This window comes from Rhagoletis pomonella, unplaced genomic scaffold, assembly GCF_013731165.1.
Source record: "Rhagoletis pomonella isolate Grant_MI unplaced genomic scaffold, Rhpom_1.0 Rhpom_scaffold_00011, whole genome shotgun sequence".
Taxonomy (NCBI): Eukaryota; Metazoa; Arthropoda; class Insecta; order Diptera; family Tephritidae; genus Rhagoletis; species Rhagoletis pomonella.
Genome location: NW_023458565.1, coordinates 22,803,797 through 22,818,737, shown reverse-complemented (window position 1 = coordinate 22,818,737; position 14,941 = coordinate 22,803,797). Strand labels below are relative to the sequence as shown.

The window sequence follows — 14,941 nt, the reverse complement described above, 5'->3', positions numbered from 1 at the left end:
GAAGTCAGTCAATGAAGTGAAGTACAAGAGTGAGGAAGTACAATTTTGAGCTTAGTTAAATATGCATGTATGTACATACCGACTTTTAAGAAAATCTAGATACCTAAATAAATACTTATGTATGTATAAAAGCTGATTTATAAAAATTTTAATTAATTTTAATCTTTTGAGACATTTTCTGATTTCAATTTAATATAAATAAGTATGTTCTTATCTAGGCATTCTACATTAGTTTCTCTGTAAGGCATTCTTTGTTCGCTTCTCTGGATTCTGTTTATCCATGCGTTCTCCCTTCGTTTGAAGGTAATGCTGTGGGTAAGGGCCTACCTCCAATGACATGCCCATGTTAAAATAAGGCCTTCTTGAAGCGAAAGGGTAAGCGATTCCCATCGCCTAGCTCGTTTCCACTTTCGTTTCTGTGGTAAGCGTGTTTTTTGCTGGGGGGTAGCCATTGTATGTATGTTTAGATTTGCTGGCTGCTGGTTGCCTTTTAACGTGCATTTAGCTATGGCGTTTGCTGTGTTGCTTGCAATTTCTATGCGGCTGTACAAAAGCATGTGTGGAAAAATCGTGATTAGCGGTTTTATTTGTCATTAAATGAGGTTTTAATGCTGTGTTGCGGCAATGCAGGCGCTTTCAAACACTGGCGCATGCAGAATTTTACTTGGAAGGGGGTTAGGGGTAGCTATAGACTTTTTGATACACGGTCTACATCAGATTTTTTTTTAAGGTAGGAAAATTTGTTTGGAGGTAAAAATTTTCTTAAGTACATGAAAAAAATCTTACGATTTAACTTGGCGCTTGTTGCGTCATAACGGGCAGGAAAACGATTGTAACCTGGCGACTAATGAAGTGAGGTTTTCATTACGAGGAAAATTTTAAAAGCGACTTTTTGAATATCCCGCTTAGTAACCTTAAATGAATCGGTTAATTGCGAAAGGTAATATGTCGTAGTTTTTTCGATAGGACAATTTTGATGCAGTTCGGTTCGTTTAAAGGAGCTCTGTTTAACTGCATCAAACTTTCCATACCGGAAAAACCGATTCAATAGACTACTGTAAAATTTTGAGCAAGCTGCGGCATTTAGTTTGTATTTGACAGCCATTGTAGGCAGATAACCACGTGAATTTTAACAAAAATTGAAAAGTGCTGATTAAGTAGTATTTTTTGTAGTGTTGGAAAGTATCGAGTACTTTTTAGGATCGAGTTCTTTGGTATCGATACTTTTAAGAATCGAGTATTTTTAAGAGTGCCGAGTACTTTCTTTAAAAATAGACGTGTTGGTAACTTTAAAACGCTTAGTCTAGAAATCTCTCAAGCTGGTAGCACTTTATTCAAATTAATATATTAATCCCAATTTACGTCATATGAATGGTTAATTGTACTGAGTACAAGCATTGTACTTGAAAATTACTGAAACCTCAAATTCGGTACAAGCATTTCTAAATACCGGTAAATGTAAATGAAACTCAGTATTTTTAAGTATGAATCTATTCGGCATTTAATACCGAGTACTTTGAATCGATCCTGAGTACATACATGTATCAAAGAAGTGATTGGAACAGAGTATTTATGAGTACTGAGTACTTTCGAGTTCTTTTGAGTTCTGAGTACTTTCGAGATCTCTCGGGAGTACTGAGTACTTTGGAGTACTCAATATCGATACTTAAAAAAAATTAGGTACTCTCGATCCTTTTGAGAATCGGGAATACTTTTGGTATTGACGTCCTAAAGAGATCGTCATCATCGATAAAATTCATGGAAACATATTGGACGATCGGATAAGGAAAGTGTGTGAGGTAGTTGGGAGCTGTAGGCATCTCAACTGAGTGGGTAGATCACATTTTACTTGAATATTTGAAAATAAAAATGGGTGCCACGCTTGCTCACCACTTTAAGGCACTAGTGTTTGGCGATGTTCAGCCGCAATCCGAACCACAACACACCAGACACCAAGGACCAAAAAGTGCACCGAAGAAGGCCGAAGTGGGTCTGTCGGCTAATAACATCATGTCCACAGTTTTTTGGGATGTACACGATGTCATTCAAGTCGATTGGCTTGAAAAGAGAAAAACGATTTTGGACAGAGCCGATATTGATTTAAGGCAAAATCGGCCACATTTGGGCAAGAAAAATATTTTACGAAAGGTTTCGCAGACATAAAATCAGGATCTGCAGTGATAGCCAGTTTCCTGAAAAGGCCTGACAGGATGGTATCAAGACTCCTTCTCCGGCAAAGAAGGAGATCTGCGAGCCTTAATAGACGGATTACGGGGGTATAATACATGGGGACGACATCTGATCACCATAGGCGCCATCGATGATCCACTGTTTACATCTTGTTTGGAGGATGAGGATAGTACAGCACATTTTCTCTGTCGCTATCCGGCCTTTTCCAGACTTAGATGGTACATTTTTCGGTCGGATGTATTGAAAATGGACACGCTCCGTGCCCTTTCCCTCAAGTCCGGTAAGTTTGCAGGGGAGTAATTAATTCCCACTTCTCCTATACATGCTTATCCCCTAAATCCTCGCTCTAGGCCTTTAGTATAATAGGCAATACTGCCTGAGTGCTTGCAAAAATTGTTTTTGGTTTTTTCGGCCGCCCACAATTCTATTCCATTACATTCCATAGTGAAATCAACGAGCAGTTATTATGTAAAAAAGTGCCGAAGCTTTTATGAATAACAAAAATTGTACTTGGCTGTCGATTGGAAGGGAAAAAAAGATTTGGATGAAATTTGATATCCAAAGGTTCCTCGAGTCGCTGTTACAAAACTGAAAACAGTTTTTAAAAATCCAAAATGGCGTATCCAGTATGGCGGTTGGATTTAAAAAAAAAAATCAGATTTTCATGAAATTTGATATCCAAAGGTTATTACAAAACTGAAATCCGTTTTCAAAAATTCAAAATGGCGGTGGAATTTAAAGAAAATTCTAATTTTTAGGAAATTTGATATCCAAAAGTTCTTTGAGTCGGTGATTACAAAACGTAAATCAGTTTACGAAAATTCAAAATGGCGCATACAATACGGCGAAAATTTCAAAATGGCGGTGGGATTTAAAGAAAATTCAGATTTTTAGGAAATTTGATATCTAAAAGTTCTTTAAGTCGGTGATTACAAATATGGCGGTGGGAATTTAAAAAAAATCGGATTTTCGGGTATTTTGATATCCAAAATTTCTTTCAGTCGCTGATTACAAAACTGAAATCCGTTGTCAAAGATTAAAATATTTTTTAAAATATTTTCCAATTTTTGTGAAATTTGATATCTAAAAGTTCTTTTGTCGCTGATTACAAAACTGAAATCAGTTTCCAAAGTCCGTGTCGGGCGGCGTTATATGTACGTATGCTTCAGATGCATCTACTTGCTTTTGTAATGTAGTGTAGCTGCGAGGTTTATGTAATGAAAAGCTATTTTATTTTTTATTTAGTTTCATTAGCTGTTTGACCACACGCAGCACATTTATTCGCATACACGCAAGCAAGCTTACTATAATCGATACTTTTCCACATTTCGTTTAGTTTTGTTATTATGTTTTCCTACTAACACTCAAACTAAAAACACATGTTCGCCTTTTCTCCCTTTTTATCCCACTTTTCAAGCAGGCAATTACTTTGGCGAAGACATGCGAGGCCACAACAGAGATGCGTGAGTGCAACTCACCCAAGGATTGGTCCCTATTGGCGCTACAAAACATACGCACTGGCAAGTCACATTATCTAATCATCTGCAGGTGTCCGGATCATTTCAAAATGGGTAAGTTTCCGGCGGCGTGTAGCACACGAGACAAGGAATGCGCGCTGCGCAATTAATAAGCAATTTTCCAAATAAACAATTAAATGCATAATTCCATAAAATTGATAGATAATAGCTGCATATCAAACTCATGAGTTAATTAAGCTAATACACTTTTGATTAATTCTTGACACTTTCTTCCTCCTTCTATTTCTCGCTTCTCGCATGCACGCACAGAGGGTCCCATGGCGCATGATCAGCCCAAGTATGCCAGCGTGCCCGGCATACGCGTCTTCGGTATGATGTGCGTGAAGCCCGGTTACTCCGTACGCAAGCCATCCTCACAACCGCCCAAGCGCTACCAACTACAGAAGCCATTCTATCGGCCAGGCACGCAAAGCAGCAGCGCCTACATCAATGTGCCACAATATGGCGTTAAAGACACCTATGGCCGACCAAGCTCGTCGTCATCGTTGGCGGCAACTAGCAATTATCATGCGGAAAATAGTTTCTCAAACCAACACCAATCAGGCGGCTATCAATATTTGAATCGACCAGACACTAGCAGCAGCAACATTAATCCACATCAATCGCTCAGCGTCGGCAACTACCGACCGGATACACTCTCGTCGATTAATAATTTCCCATCTGGTATTTATGGGCGCAACAATGAACGCAAAGGTGAAACACCGATTGAGGCGGTCAAAGACGAGGATAAATCTTTGCATACCAGCACACAACAATCTGCTGAAACTGCAGCGGCTGGTGGGGGGGTCGGCAGCGGTGGCATCGACGAGACAACGTCGTCCAGTGCGAACTTAAATGGCGACGATTTGGCTGCTGCTGCATCACAGCAACTGAACGAAGAGGTGGCACAATTGCGTCAGAAGCGGGCGGTGGGCGATGGTGCGACCCACGATTGGGATAATATTACGCCCGAATTCCCGTGGGATCGTGTTATGGAGTTTCAACAGACAATCGTCTGGGATTGAGGTGTAGGCGAATAAAAGAATAGGTGAAAGCGAAGCCGATGACGGTGGCGGCGGCGGCGGCGGTGGCGTTTAAGTAATTATCTTTTCATTTACATTTTTTTAAGTTTATTATTTAAAAGTGATCGCGGGATCGGTAGATGCAGGAATAAACTAAATAACTGGTAGTAGAGAGTAAAGCAAGCGAACAAAAGTAAACTTAAGAGCAAGAAGTCGCAGGAGGAGTGCAAGTTTTGTGCAACAAAACTTTAAAGTTAAAGAGGCGTCTTTTTAATAGTATAACTTAAAAAACATATTACTGTGACTGAAAGAAAAAATTAAAAAATAATAACAATAATCGATAAAATATAAATCGATTAAAAACATCTCACAGAAGTGCGAAAGAATATGAAGGAATATAGCGTAAATTTTATACGAAATGCATAATAAATAAGAAAAGAGGCATAAGAAAAGCGTGAAAATATTTTTAAACAATTAAAAGCGAAAAACTATAGTATGTATATTTAAAAAAAAAAATATTTCGACTAAAAAAGTAAACATGACTAATTTTGAAACATCGAGTCAATTTCAAGTGAGAGCTTAGCATTTATCTAAACATAGAGGCGAAAGAGTTGTTACAAACCTAAAATCGACTTAAATTTATCTGCTCGAGAACGTTGCGTCAACAAAAAAAAAAACAGCTAACAATTAGAAACAAAAACCACAAACTAACTAAAACATAATAATATAAATCTTAAAAAACAAAATAGCTACTAAAAAAATAAAAATCATCATAGCAACTAAGTAAGTTCCATTATCGACAAACGTTTATCGATATGCTAAATTACATAATTTTTAGTGCGAAAATATTTTAGCGTTTTTTATGCCAATAATATTAAATGCAAAATACTAAAATATTAATTTTACCAACTAAATACCGTTCGTATATAACAAATTAATTGAAGCATTTCGCTAAATCCATTGAAGTGCTTTGATTCATTTGTTTTAGTCTCCTTTAATTTTTATTCATTATGCTCACACTACACACATACATACATACATGCCTAGTTAATTTACGATTTAGTGTGAAAAAATACTTTAAAACAATCGAATGAAAGAAAGAATAGAAAAAAACTTTAACAATAAACGATTTAGTATTTTTAATTTAATAAAAAAATATATATATTTATTTTATATTTACATAAAATTTAAGCAGCATTTATTAGTAATTAATTTTAGTAACGATATAAACGCAATAATTTGCATTTTGTAATTCGCTTGTAATTTGTAATAAATTATTTTTTATTAAAAATATAAACAGGATTGTTTTATAATAAATAAATAATATTGACCAGGGCGAAGCTATGAATTTAATTAAAGGCCAGAGAAGTAACCTGCAAACGGTGAGAGGTAAGGAGCCCTTCAACCGGGCAAAAGTTAAATAGGAACTACCTACAACAAAAAAAAATCGCTAAACCAGACTTCACAGAGCCTTGGCTAGAAGAAGAAAAGATGAATGTCAAAGGACGTTAAAACTCGCAGAAAACTTCTACCCCTTCTGGCCATCACTAATTTTCGGGGAAGAATGCGCCGAGGGTTCGCCAGAGCAGCGTAACGTCCTTTTTTAAGGAGGCCACAGAGGCACTTGCGACGCCCCGAGGGTTCCACCATTCCTAAATGTCTTTGAACCATCCTGAATCCCTAAACTATCTAGGCTCTCGTAGAAATGGTCCCCCAGGAATTTGGACCGCTTACTCCGTAGTGCAGCGCAATCAAAAATTAAGTGTTGGACAGAGAGCGCAATAAAGCCCAAAATCAGCAGATTTTTCTACCTGCTGTTGCTGTTACAGATTTTGTAGGGTTCTTCGGCCTTCTTTAGCGCATATAAAATTCATCGTTGCCGACCCTAATGCTTTGATTCCAACTAAAATGTCAACAATGAAGGCAGGTTTAGATAATAATAAGCTTACCATTTCTGCCGCCATGTAAATTGCATATATCTCAGTCTGGACACCGCGGCAGTGATCTGGGGGTCTATAGTGCTCTCCCAGAGCTCAGAGCTTTCATATCTGATCAAGGACTGTCACTCTAGCATCATGCTCTAATATTATTAATGGAATTTGTGTGTGTCAGACATGCGCTGCGCAAAAATGAAATGAAAGCAATATAGGAGATTCTTGAGCTCGAAAGTACCTGAAAGTAATGGACTCTGCCTTGAATGGAGTAAAAAACTCTAAAAAGAAGTTACTTTTTTCTGACAGGTTCGTCCACCATACGAGAAATACACCGAGCACAGAAACTAAGCAGAGAATACACTTGCCGTAAGGATACGATGTTTTATTCTTCTTGATTTTGAGATTAGATTGCCAAGCGATACCGAACACTTGGAGCACAGACGTTGCTGTAGTAGTATCTACCTCCTATATTTTTTCTTTTGAGATGTGTTTTTAACCGACTTCACAAAAAAGATCAAGGAAAGGTGTTACCTCACAGGAGGTCCCATATTAATTTGGTTTAAACCCGATCATTGGATCATGGAGAAATTAACGATAATCTTAAATTTTTATATTTAAAATTACTTGTTAATTAATATGATCGTGAGCATCAAATTAATTGTTGTATCAGAAAAACATTTAATATATAAATAATAATTTAGAAAAATTAAGTATTTTGACTTACCTAGAACTTCAGCATTGACCACAATGTTGCAGCTGTACATAGGACTAACCAGACGTTGTGGTTGTGCCTGGAATGCCATGCGACATGACTCTTTCGATGCAGTTAACACTTGTCCTATAGAAGCACAAGAAAAGAAATAAATATTAATTAACGAATTTCTATGTAAAAAGAAATGTTAACAAACCTGAAAAAGGACCATACGACTTGGAATTCAAATCCTCGTTTGCTTCCACAGTCCATTCGAGCACAACAAAAGCCACACCCTGCATGGGCTCTTCACATAGCGGGCCAGCAGCGGTCACCAATTGAAAACCGTTAACAAATGAACTATTATAATCCCGACGTACATCAGACACCGCTTTGGCAATGGCATCTACATCAATTTGATGTGTGAGTGACTGCCAGAAATTTGGTTGTTCATAATCAGTCAAATTCAAGAGGATGTTCGTGCCGCAATTTCGCGGGCCTAGAGCCCAAATGCGCTCTACGAGCTCTGTTGGCTTTAGCGCAGTTAAGCCTTTCAAATCGAACTCAGTTAAAGCATTGGTAAGTTGAGTTTTTATTTGCGCTATTAGCGTCGAATACTTTTCGGATACAGTAATGCCTTTTACGTTCGTCGCTAATTCTTTAAAGAAGCTAATATATTTATCCAATATGTCCACAGCAGTCTGGGGCAGTGGCAAAGCTATAACACGTATCGTGCCACACTTGTTGGCAGTTTGTTGTGTGATAATCTTTTTTGTTATATCCTTGTCTGTAGCTGTTTTTATGATGGCTTCGTTCACCATATCGATAGTGGCTTCAGGCACTATTGTTTCGCGGAAAGATACAATGGGCTCGGACACATTTACTTTAATCTTTGCATAGCTTTCCTCTAGATCCCGCACACATTTTTCTACATGCACTTCACCTAGTGTAGTGATTACATGCTCGCCAGTTGGCGCCATAGATACCTCAACGCATGCATCTGCCTAAATTTATCAAAGAACTGGATATTTAGTGAAAACGCTTCACTTTTTTGTATGGTATCTCTAGCAGTTGTTATTACCTGATTCAATAATTTCAGCCCCTTCACAAGTTTGGGCAAATCCTGTGGATTAACGGGCTCAATAGCTACACGCAAAATGGGTGTGGCCATTACACTTAACTCGCTAAATGACGTACAATTGATGGTGCTGCTCAATGTTGCTGTTTTAATAATATCTTCATCCAAACCGCCTATGCCCACAATGTTACCAGCAGGTACCTCATCAAGCGCCTGTAGCTCACCACCCATAAACAAATACAGATCCCCTATCGTCACTTCGCTTATGTAAGGCGAGTCCGAATTCAGCTGCCTAAAATGTAAAAAAAAAATTAATAAACAATAATCATGAGAATGCACTCAATTTTTATACTAACTCTTTATTTCTGGGATCATGTTTGGGCGCCAAATTGTACAGTCGCATACCCGTTTTAAGAGTACCACTGAAAATGCGCGCAAAAGCAATGAAAACATAATCCGCCTTTTCAGGTGGCTCCTGCTCGACATTTTTTTGCTCCTCAGTTTGTGCAGGTGTTTCTTCTACATTCAGTTGCTCTATGCCGACGGTTAGATTTTCCAGTTCGGCCTTTTCAGCAAACTGCTTTCGCTCTTCAATCCGACGACGCACTTCTTCGCGCCGGGCTTGCAACTGTTCCTCATTCAAACGCTTGGGCTTATTTTGAGGCAACTGTGAAACGTGCACTGGCGTCATCTGCGGACAATAAAAATATTATCAATGAAAATAATAGTTGCGTTTTTTTACTCATTTCCAGTAAAATCCAGTAAAAGTTTTTACGAATTTTCATGTTTTGGCGTTTTCGTACGCAAAAACTTGCAAAGTAGGGGAAATTGAGAGAGCGAAAAATGACAGCTGAAGTAGCAAGTTTTTACTGGATTTTACTGGATAAATTTTTACTTGTAAGAATTTGCCAGTACGAAAAACAGCTGATCGCATGTTGCTGGATGAAATTTAAACTAATAGGTGCGTTCGTTTAAAATCTCCAACAGAAACCAACCAACTGCCAAATTCCGGCGAAATGTCATCTGTTCGCTCACAAGAGAGAAATATCCAAAATAGTACGCGAACAGAAAATTTGCAGAAACTTGCAAGTTAGACGAACAGCTGATATAATTTTTGTTTACATTCAAAAGTGTAAAATTTAAAACGTACGAAAACTCATTACAAAGTGGTATCCTGGCACAGTTTATTGATTAAACAAATAACTACTTACTTCTTACAAGTTTAATTAGTCGCATTTTGTAATTTTTAACTTCCAAACCATCAAATTCAATTTTGTGATTTGCGTAAATGCCAACCAGCTGTTTTTGATCAGCTGTTTTCCTGTTGGCAAATTGCTGTTGGCAAAAATTTTTCCAGCAGAAACCAGCAGCTTCCCCTCAAAATGAAATGTCACTTTGCTCTCTCGATTTCCCCTACTTTGCAAGTTTTTTGCGTACGCGAACGCAAAAACTTGTAAGTTTTGGTTAAACATGAACAATTAACAGCTACGCGAACGAACCTAATAAGGAAACTGTTTGTGGATTTTTATTGTGGAAATTTTCAAAACAAACATATTTAAATATAAAATATATCGTTTTATTGGGAATATGCTGCGAACAAACAACCAATTTATCAGCTGTTCATGAAACTTGCAAATTATTACTGGAAAAGCGTTCGCGTACTTTTTTGCAAATTTTTTCTATGAGAGCGAATTATTAGAAATAAAGTTACTGGAGAGTTACTGGCAAGTTACTGGATAATTTGTAAAAAAACACAACTAATATATAAGAAGTCATACACATTTGACCATGAAAATATATGTACATACCTTAGAAACAAACACAATGACGTTAGGGCTCTCATCGCTGCAACGTTTAAAATCTTCCTTCAACAACAAAGTTTCTTTAGAATATGCATTCAACGCTACATTGCGTGGAAATAGCAATCTTTCTGCGCGTTCATCGGAAATGACATTTGGTGGCGGCACATGTCGCACCACCATTTCCAGCACAGTGCGATCTATGGGCAACCACTGTCCGAAAACAGTTTTTATTTGTACTTTGGGATCCGAAATACGTAAATCACGAGCCTGTAATTTTATACCCAATTTCTCTGCGATAATCGGTAATTTTTCCTTATCTTTGCGTACTGCTATGATATCATATAGACTCCAGATATTTTCTAAAACGAATTGCACAAACATAGGTTTCTTAGCCTTTTCTTGTGCACCGGCAAGTGCATATTTCTGTTTGGTGTTGTAGAAAAAATCACCCCAGAGAACTTGTTCGAGATCTGATTGCGTCATTTCTAAACGTTTTGAATATATTTTGGCGAAATCGCTCACCGAGAAAGCCCAACCATCATAAGCGGAACAAAATATGACATTACCGGCAGCTGGAGAAAAATATAAATTTGAATCGTCGACTTCTTCCAATGCAGACTCATAGTTGTCCTGTAAGTATAATGATTATTAATATTTAATTAGTATTTATAGTATACGCGGTGTTTGTTATAAGTCAACAAGTATACCTTTTTCGTTATATCCTCCTTCGAAAGCACATCGGAGGCAAATATGCTACCGAGCACAGCATTCACCTGCTCTAAAATTTGCGATATATGAAAGTAAGCATCTAATGGCTTAAGCTGCATTTCCATTATAAGCCGGTCAATTTTATTTAAAACCAGAACGGGCTTTAGTTGTTCTGTATAAACTTGTTCTAAGCATGCGCGCGTTTGTGGGCAAACACCTTCGACCACATCAACCTTAAATGGTGATGAAACACTGGCATTTTATTCATCTACAGCAATCTTCGCATTACTTACCACAACAATGGCGCCATCACACAAGCGCACAGCTGTTGAAACTTCACTGGAAAAGTCCACATGTCCCGGTGAATCAATCAAATTAACGAGATAGTCTTGCTCGTTGTCAGCATGGTCAGCGCCGCCACGGTAATATAGCGATATACTGCTGCTCTTCATAGTTATGCCACGTTCCTGCTCATCTTGACGAGTGTCCAGGTAGCGCAGCTTACCTGCCATACGTTGTGAAATTATGCCATTGCTGGCTACAAGTGAGTCAGCAAGTGTTGTCTTGCCATGATCTACATGTGCCAAAATGCAAATATTGCGCACACGTTCAATGTCTTTTTGGAGTTTCACCAAGGTATTTGTGTCTATAATAGGCATTTTAATCACTTTTGTTATGACTTCTCAGGTGTTTTCTATCGCGCTCAAGAAATACAAATGAAAACGAAAGCGCTATGCCGCCAAAGTTAAACCGCACGTGTTTGTTTACTATTGTAGGTAGCTATTTCGTAAATAAGCGCAAATTCCACTACACCCCTTGTCCAATAAGTAAAAGATTGTCGCTTCCAAACAGATTCCAGACGTTCTCTGCAGATTCTTTTGTTTACATCTCATTTGTGAAATGGGAACCAGAGAACGTAAATTTACGCTCTCTGTGGGAATCGCAAGTATTCACAATAGCGATCAATTTATTTTCGGTGGTATTTCGCCTGAGAATGAAAATAATTAGGGGATTCCCTTGAACGCGCAATTGTATCGAAAACCTGGAAACTTTTCATCCACGAAAAAAAACTATAGAAGATGTTACGGAAGGCGCATTTCAAGTACCTCGGATACTTATGAGGCACACTTGTCGAGAAAACAGCTTCGAAACGCCATTTGGAAGTTCAAGTGCTGCGTTTTGATACAATATACATTTTTTTATTTATTTATTTTTTAATGCAGCTTTTGCATTTAATTCAGCTGATACGATGTATTGTAGAAAGAAAATCTAACTGCATTGAATTTCTGTATTTTGGCATTGTTTAAGAGGGATTTGGTGATTTTCAAATGTATGCTTGGCAGCCTTGTTAAATATGACGGATCAGCTGATCAAATGTCAAAAGTTGCTGACGTTAATTTTGCACGTTGCTGCATTGCAATCGTTTTTCTTTTCACGAAATTTTCCAGGTCAAATTGCAGAAGACTTATTAACTCATAACTATAAATAAAAATCAGACTGTGTGCGGCCACGCTTCGTAAAAATGGTTGAATTAACTCCGGAGGAAAAAAAGCAGCTGATAACCCGTAATCTACAGGAGACACTGGGCGAGGACAAGCTTAATGCTATACTCAAGGAGCGTGACCTGAAAATCTACTGGGGCACAGCTACTACAGGCAAGCCACATGTAGCATATTTCGTGCCTATGTCGAAAATTGCCGATTTCCTCAAGGCCGGCTGTGAGGTAAAGTAAATTCGCGGAAACTATTCACATATAGAATCACTCAACGTTGGTTGAGTCATTTTATCACACCTTTCATTGTTTATTTTCTTTAAAGGTCACTATTCTTTTTGCTGACTTACATGCCTACCTTGATAATATGAAAGCGCCATGGTCGCTGCTCGAATTGCGTACACAATACTATGAAGCTGTTATAAAGGCTATGTTGAGCTCAATAGGTGTGCCATTAGATAAGCTCAAATTTGTTAAGGGTACCGACTATCAGCTGTCGAGAGAATATACGCTGGATGTGTACAAATTAAGTTCGGTGGTGACGCAGCACGATGCAAGAAAAGCCGGCGCCGAAGTTGTAAAGCAGGTAGAATACCCATTACTTTCGGGTTTGCTGTACCCAGGCTTGCAAGCTTTAGATGAAGAGTATCTCAAAGTAGATGCACAGTTTGGAGGCGTTGATCAGCGTAAAATTTTCACTTTCTCTGAAAAATATTTGCCACAATTGGGCTATGAGAAACGTATTCATTTCATGAATCCCATGGGTAAACAAATTCTTTATGATAGTCAAAACTAGTATTTTAATTATATTTGAAATATTGCAGTGCCGGGTTTGGCAGGCGGCAAAATGTCTTCTTCGGAGGAGGATTCTAAAATCGACCTTTTAGATTCGCCCGCAAATGTGAAAAAGAAGTTGAAGAAAGCTTTCTGCGAGCCCGGAAACATCGCAGACAATGGGCTTTTGTCGTTCGTAAAGCATGTGCTGTTCTCGCTATTTAAGGATGGTGAAGGTATGTATATATTGAAATATATGTACATACAATCATTAAATAAAAATTTCAGCTTATATAATTTATCATCATTTCTTTCAGGATTTTCTGTTAACCGTCCGGCGGAATTCGGTGGAGATGTTACATTCCATAACTACGCTGACTTGGAGAAATATTATGCCGACAACGAATTACATCCAGGGGATTTGAAAGCATCCGTTGAAAAATACATCAATAAACTTCTAGAGCCAATAAGAAAAACATTCGAAAGTCCTGAGTTGCAGTATGTACATCTCATTGATTCATTTTTTTTTTAACTGCGTTTCATATAAAAAGTTTGTTTCATATAGAAAACTCAGTGCAGCTGCCTATCCAGCGCCAGGTAAAGCGAAAGGCGGAATTACTACGAACAATGCAGTAGCAGTTGAGGAAGATGGACCACATCGTCTGGACATACGAGTTGGCAAGGTTGTAGAAGTTGCTCGTCATCCGGATGCAGACACTTTGTATGTATTAAAAATAAACTTAGGTGAGGCACAACCACGTACCATCATAAGCGGATTGGTAAAATTTGTCACAATCGAAGAACTGGATCAGCGATTAGTGGCGGTGCTGTGCAATCTTAAGCCATCTAAAATGCGTGGTATACTGTCCGAGGGCATGGTACTATGCACGTCGAAGTAAGTAAAGATAGTATTGGTAATATAAATTAGATATACTTATAAGTTCGCATTTGAACAGCGCTGATCACACTGTTGTGGAACCTATTATTGTGCCAGTCAGTGCCGGCCCTGGTAGTCGCTTGGCGTTCGAAGGATACCACGGCACTCCGGACGAGCAATTAAATCCCAAAAAGAAGGTACATGGCTTGAATCACCCGTTTATAGCTAGAAACTTAAAGTTGGTCTTGTTTGTTAAAGGTTTGGGAAAAGCTTTCTGTAGATTTGAAAACAAATACCGATGGTGCTGCCGTTTGGAAAGAGAACTTCCTACTCACACCCGAAGGCGAAAAGCTGACAAGCAAATTAGCAAACTGCAATATTAAATAAATAGAAATATAATAAACTAATTATGCATTGTCATGCCAGTTAAAGCTCTTATATGGCGTCATTTTTAAAGTTTGTAATTCTCAGCGATTACGCAGCGTTCTAAATATTTATTTGCAATTATTATTTTTTTATATGTAGCACAATAAACAACAAACGCTTTCAATAGCGAAGAAAACAGATATCTAGTTTTTTTATTTAATCTATATGTACATATGTATGTACCTTCGTTTGGGTTAATCGTTTTGGAAAACAGTGGGAGGGAATTGTTGAAATATATCCTCATTCGAGATCTCATATAGCAGGAGCATTTGCGCAGGTGAGATTAATCAAAAATTTGGATTATATGGATATATTTATCTATGTATGTATAGCACATTAAGAAGTTATTAAACTACAAGGATAATTTTGTCAAATTGTGCAAGAGTTCACAAGCCAGTTAACAGTATTAAGCGTTTAATGCAATAACTTA

The 14,941-nt window shown here is 37.9% G+C and overlaps 3 protein-coding genes across 3 annotated transcripts in view; 2 read left to right on the top strand and 1 right to left on the bottom strand.

The window, feature by feature from the left end:
• The window catches only part of LOC118746846 (elongation factor-like GTPase 1), a 435,125-nt gene that overhangs the window by 110,241 nt on the left and 309,943 nt on the right, over nucleotides 1-14,941 (top strand). The gene's annotated exons all lie outside the window — the stretch shown is intronic.
• Nucleotides 7,384-11,844, bottom strand: LOC118746847 (elongation factor-like GTPase 1; the record flags this gene model as incomplete). Its single annotated transcript, XM_036480797.1, is given in 7 exon segments — nucleotides 7,384-7,501; nucleotides 7,572-8,358; nucleotides 8,436-8,724; nucleotides 8,789-9,123; nucleotides 10,241-10,864; nucleotides 10,942-11,175; nucleotides 11,236-11,844. Coding segments are annotated over 7 exon segments (2,753 nt in total), but the record flags the coding sequence as incomplete, so codon positions are not given.
• Nucleotides 12,264-14,651, top strand: LOC118746853 (tyrosine--tRNA ligase, cytoplasmic-like). Its single transcript, XM_036480807.1, has 7 exons — nucleotides 12,264-12,665; nucleotides 12,760-13,198; nucleotides 13,259-13,444; nucleotides 13,526-13,706; nucleotides 13,774-14,103; nucleotides 14,165-14,282; nucleotides 14,344-14,651. Exons 1-7 carry the CDS (start codon nucleotides 12,465-12,467, stop codon nucleotides 14,470-14,472), a joined length of 1,584 nt encoding a protein of 527 aa, XP_036336700.1. The 5' UTR covers nucleotides 12,264-12,464; the 3' UTR covers nucleotides 14,473-14,651.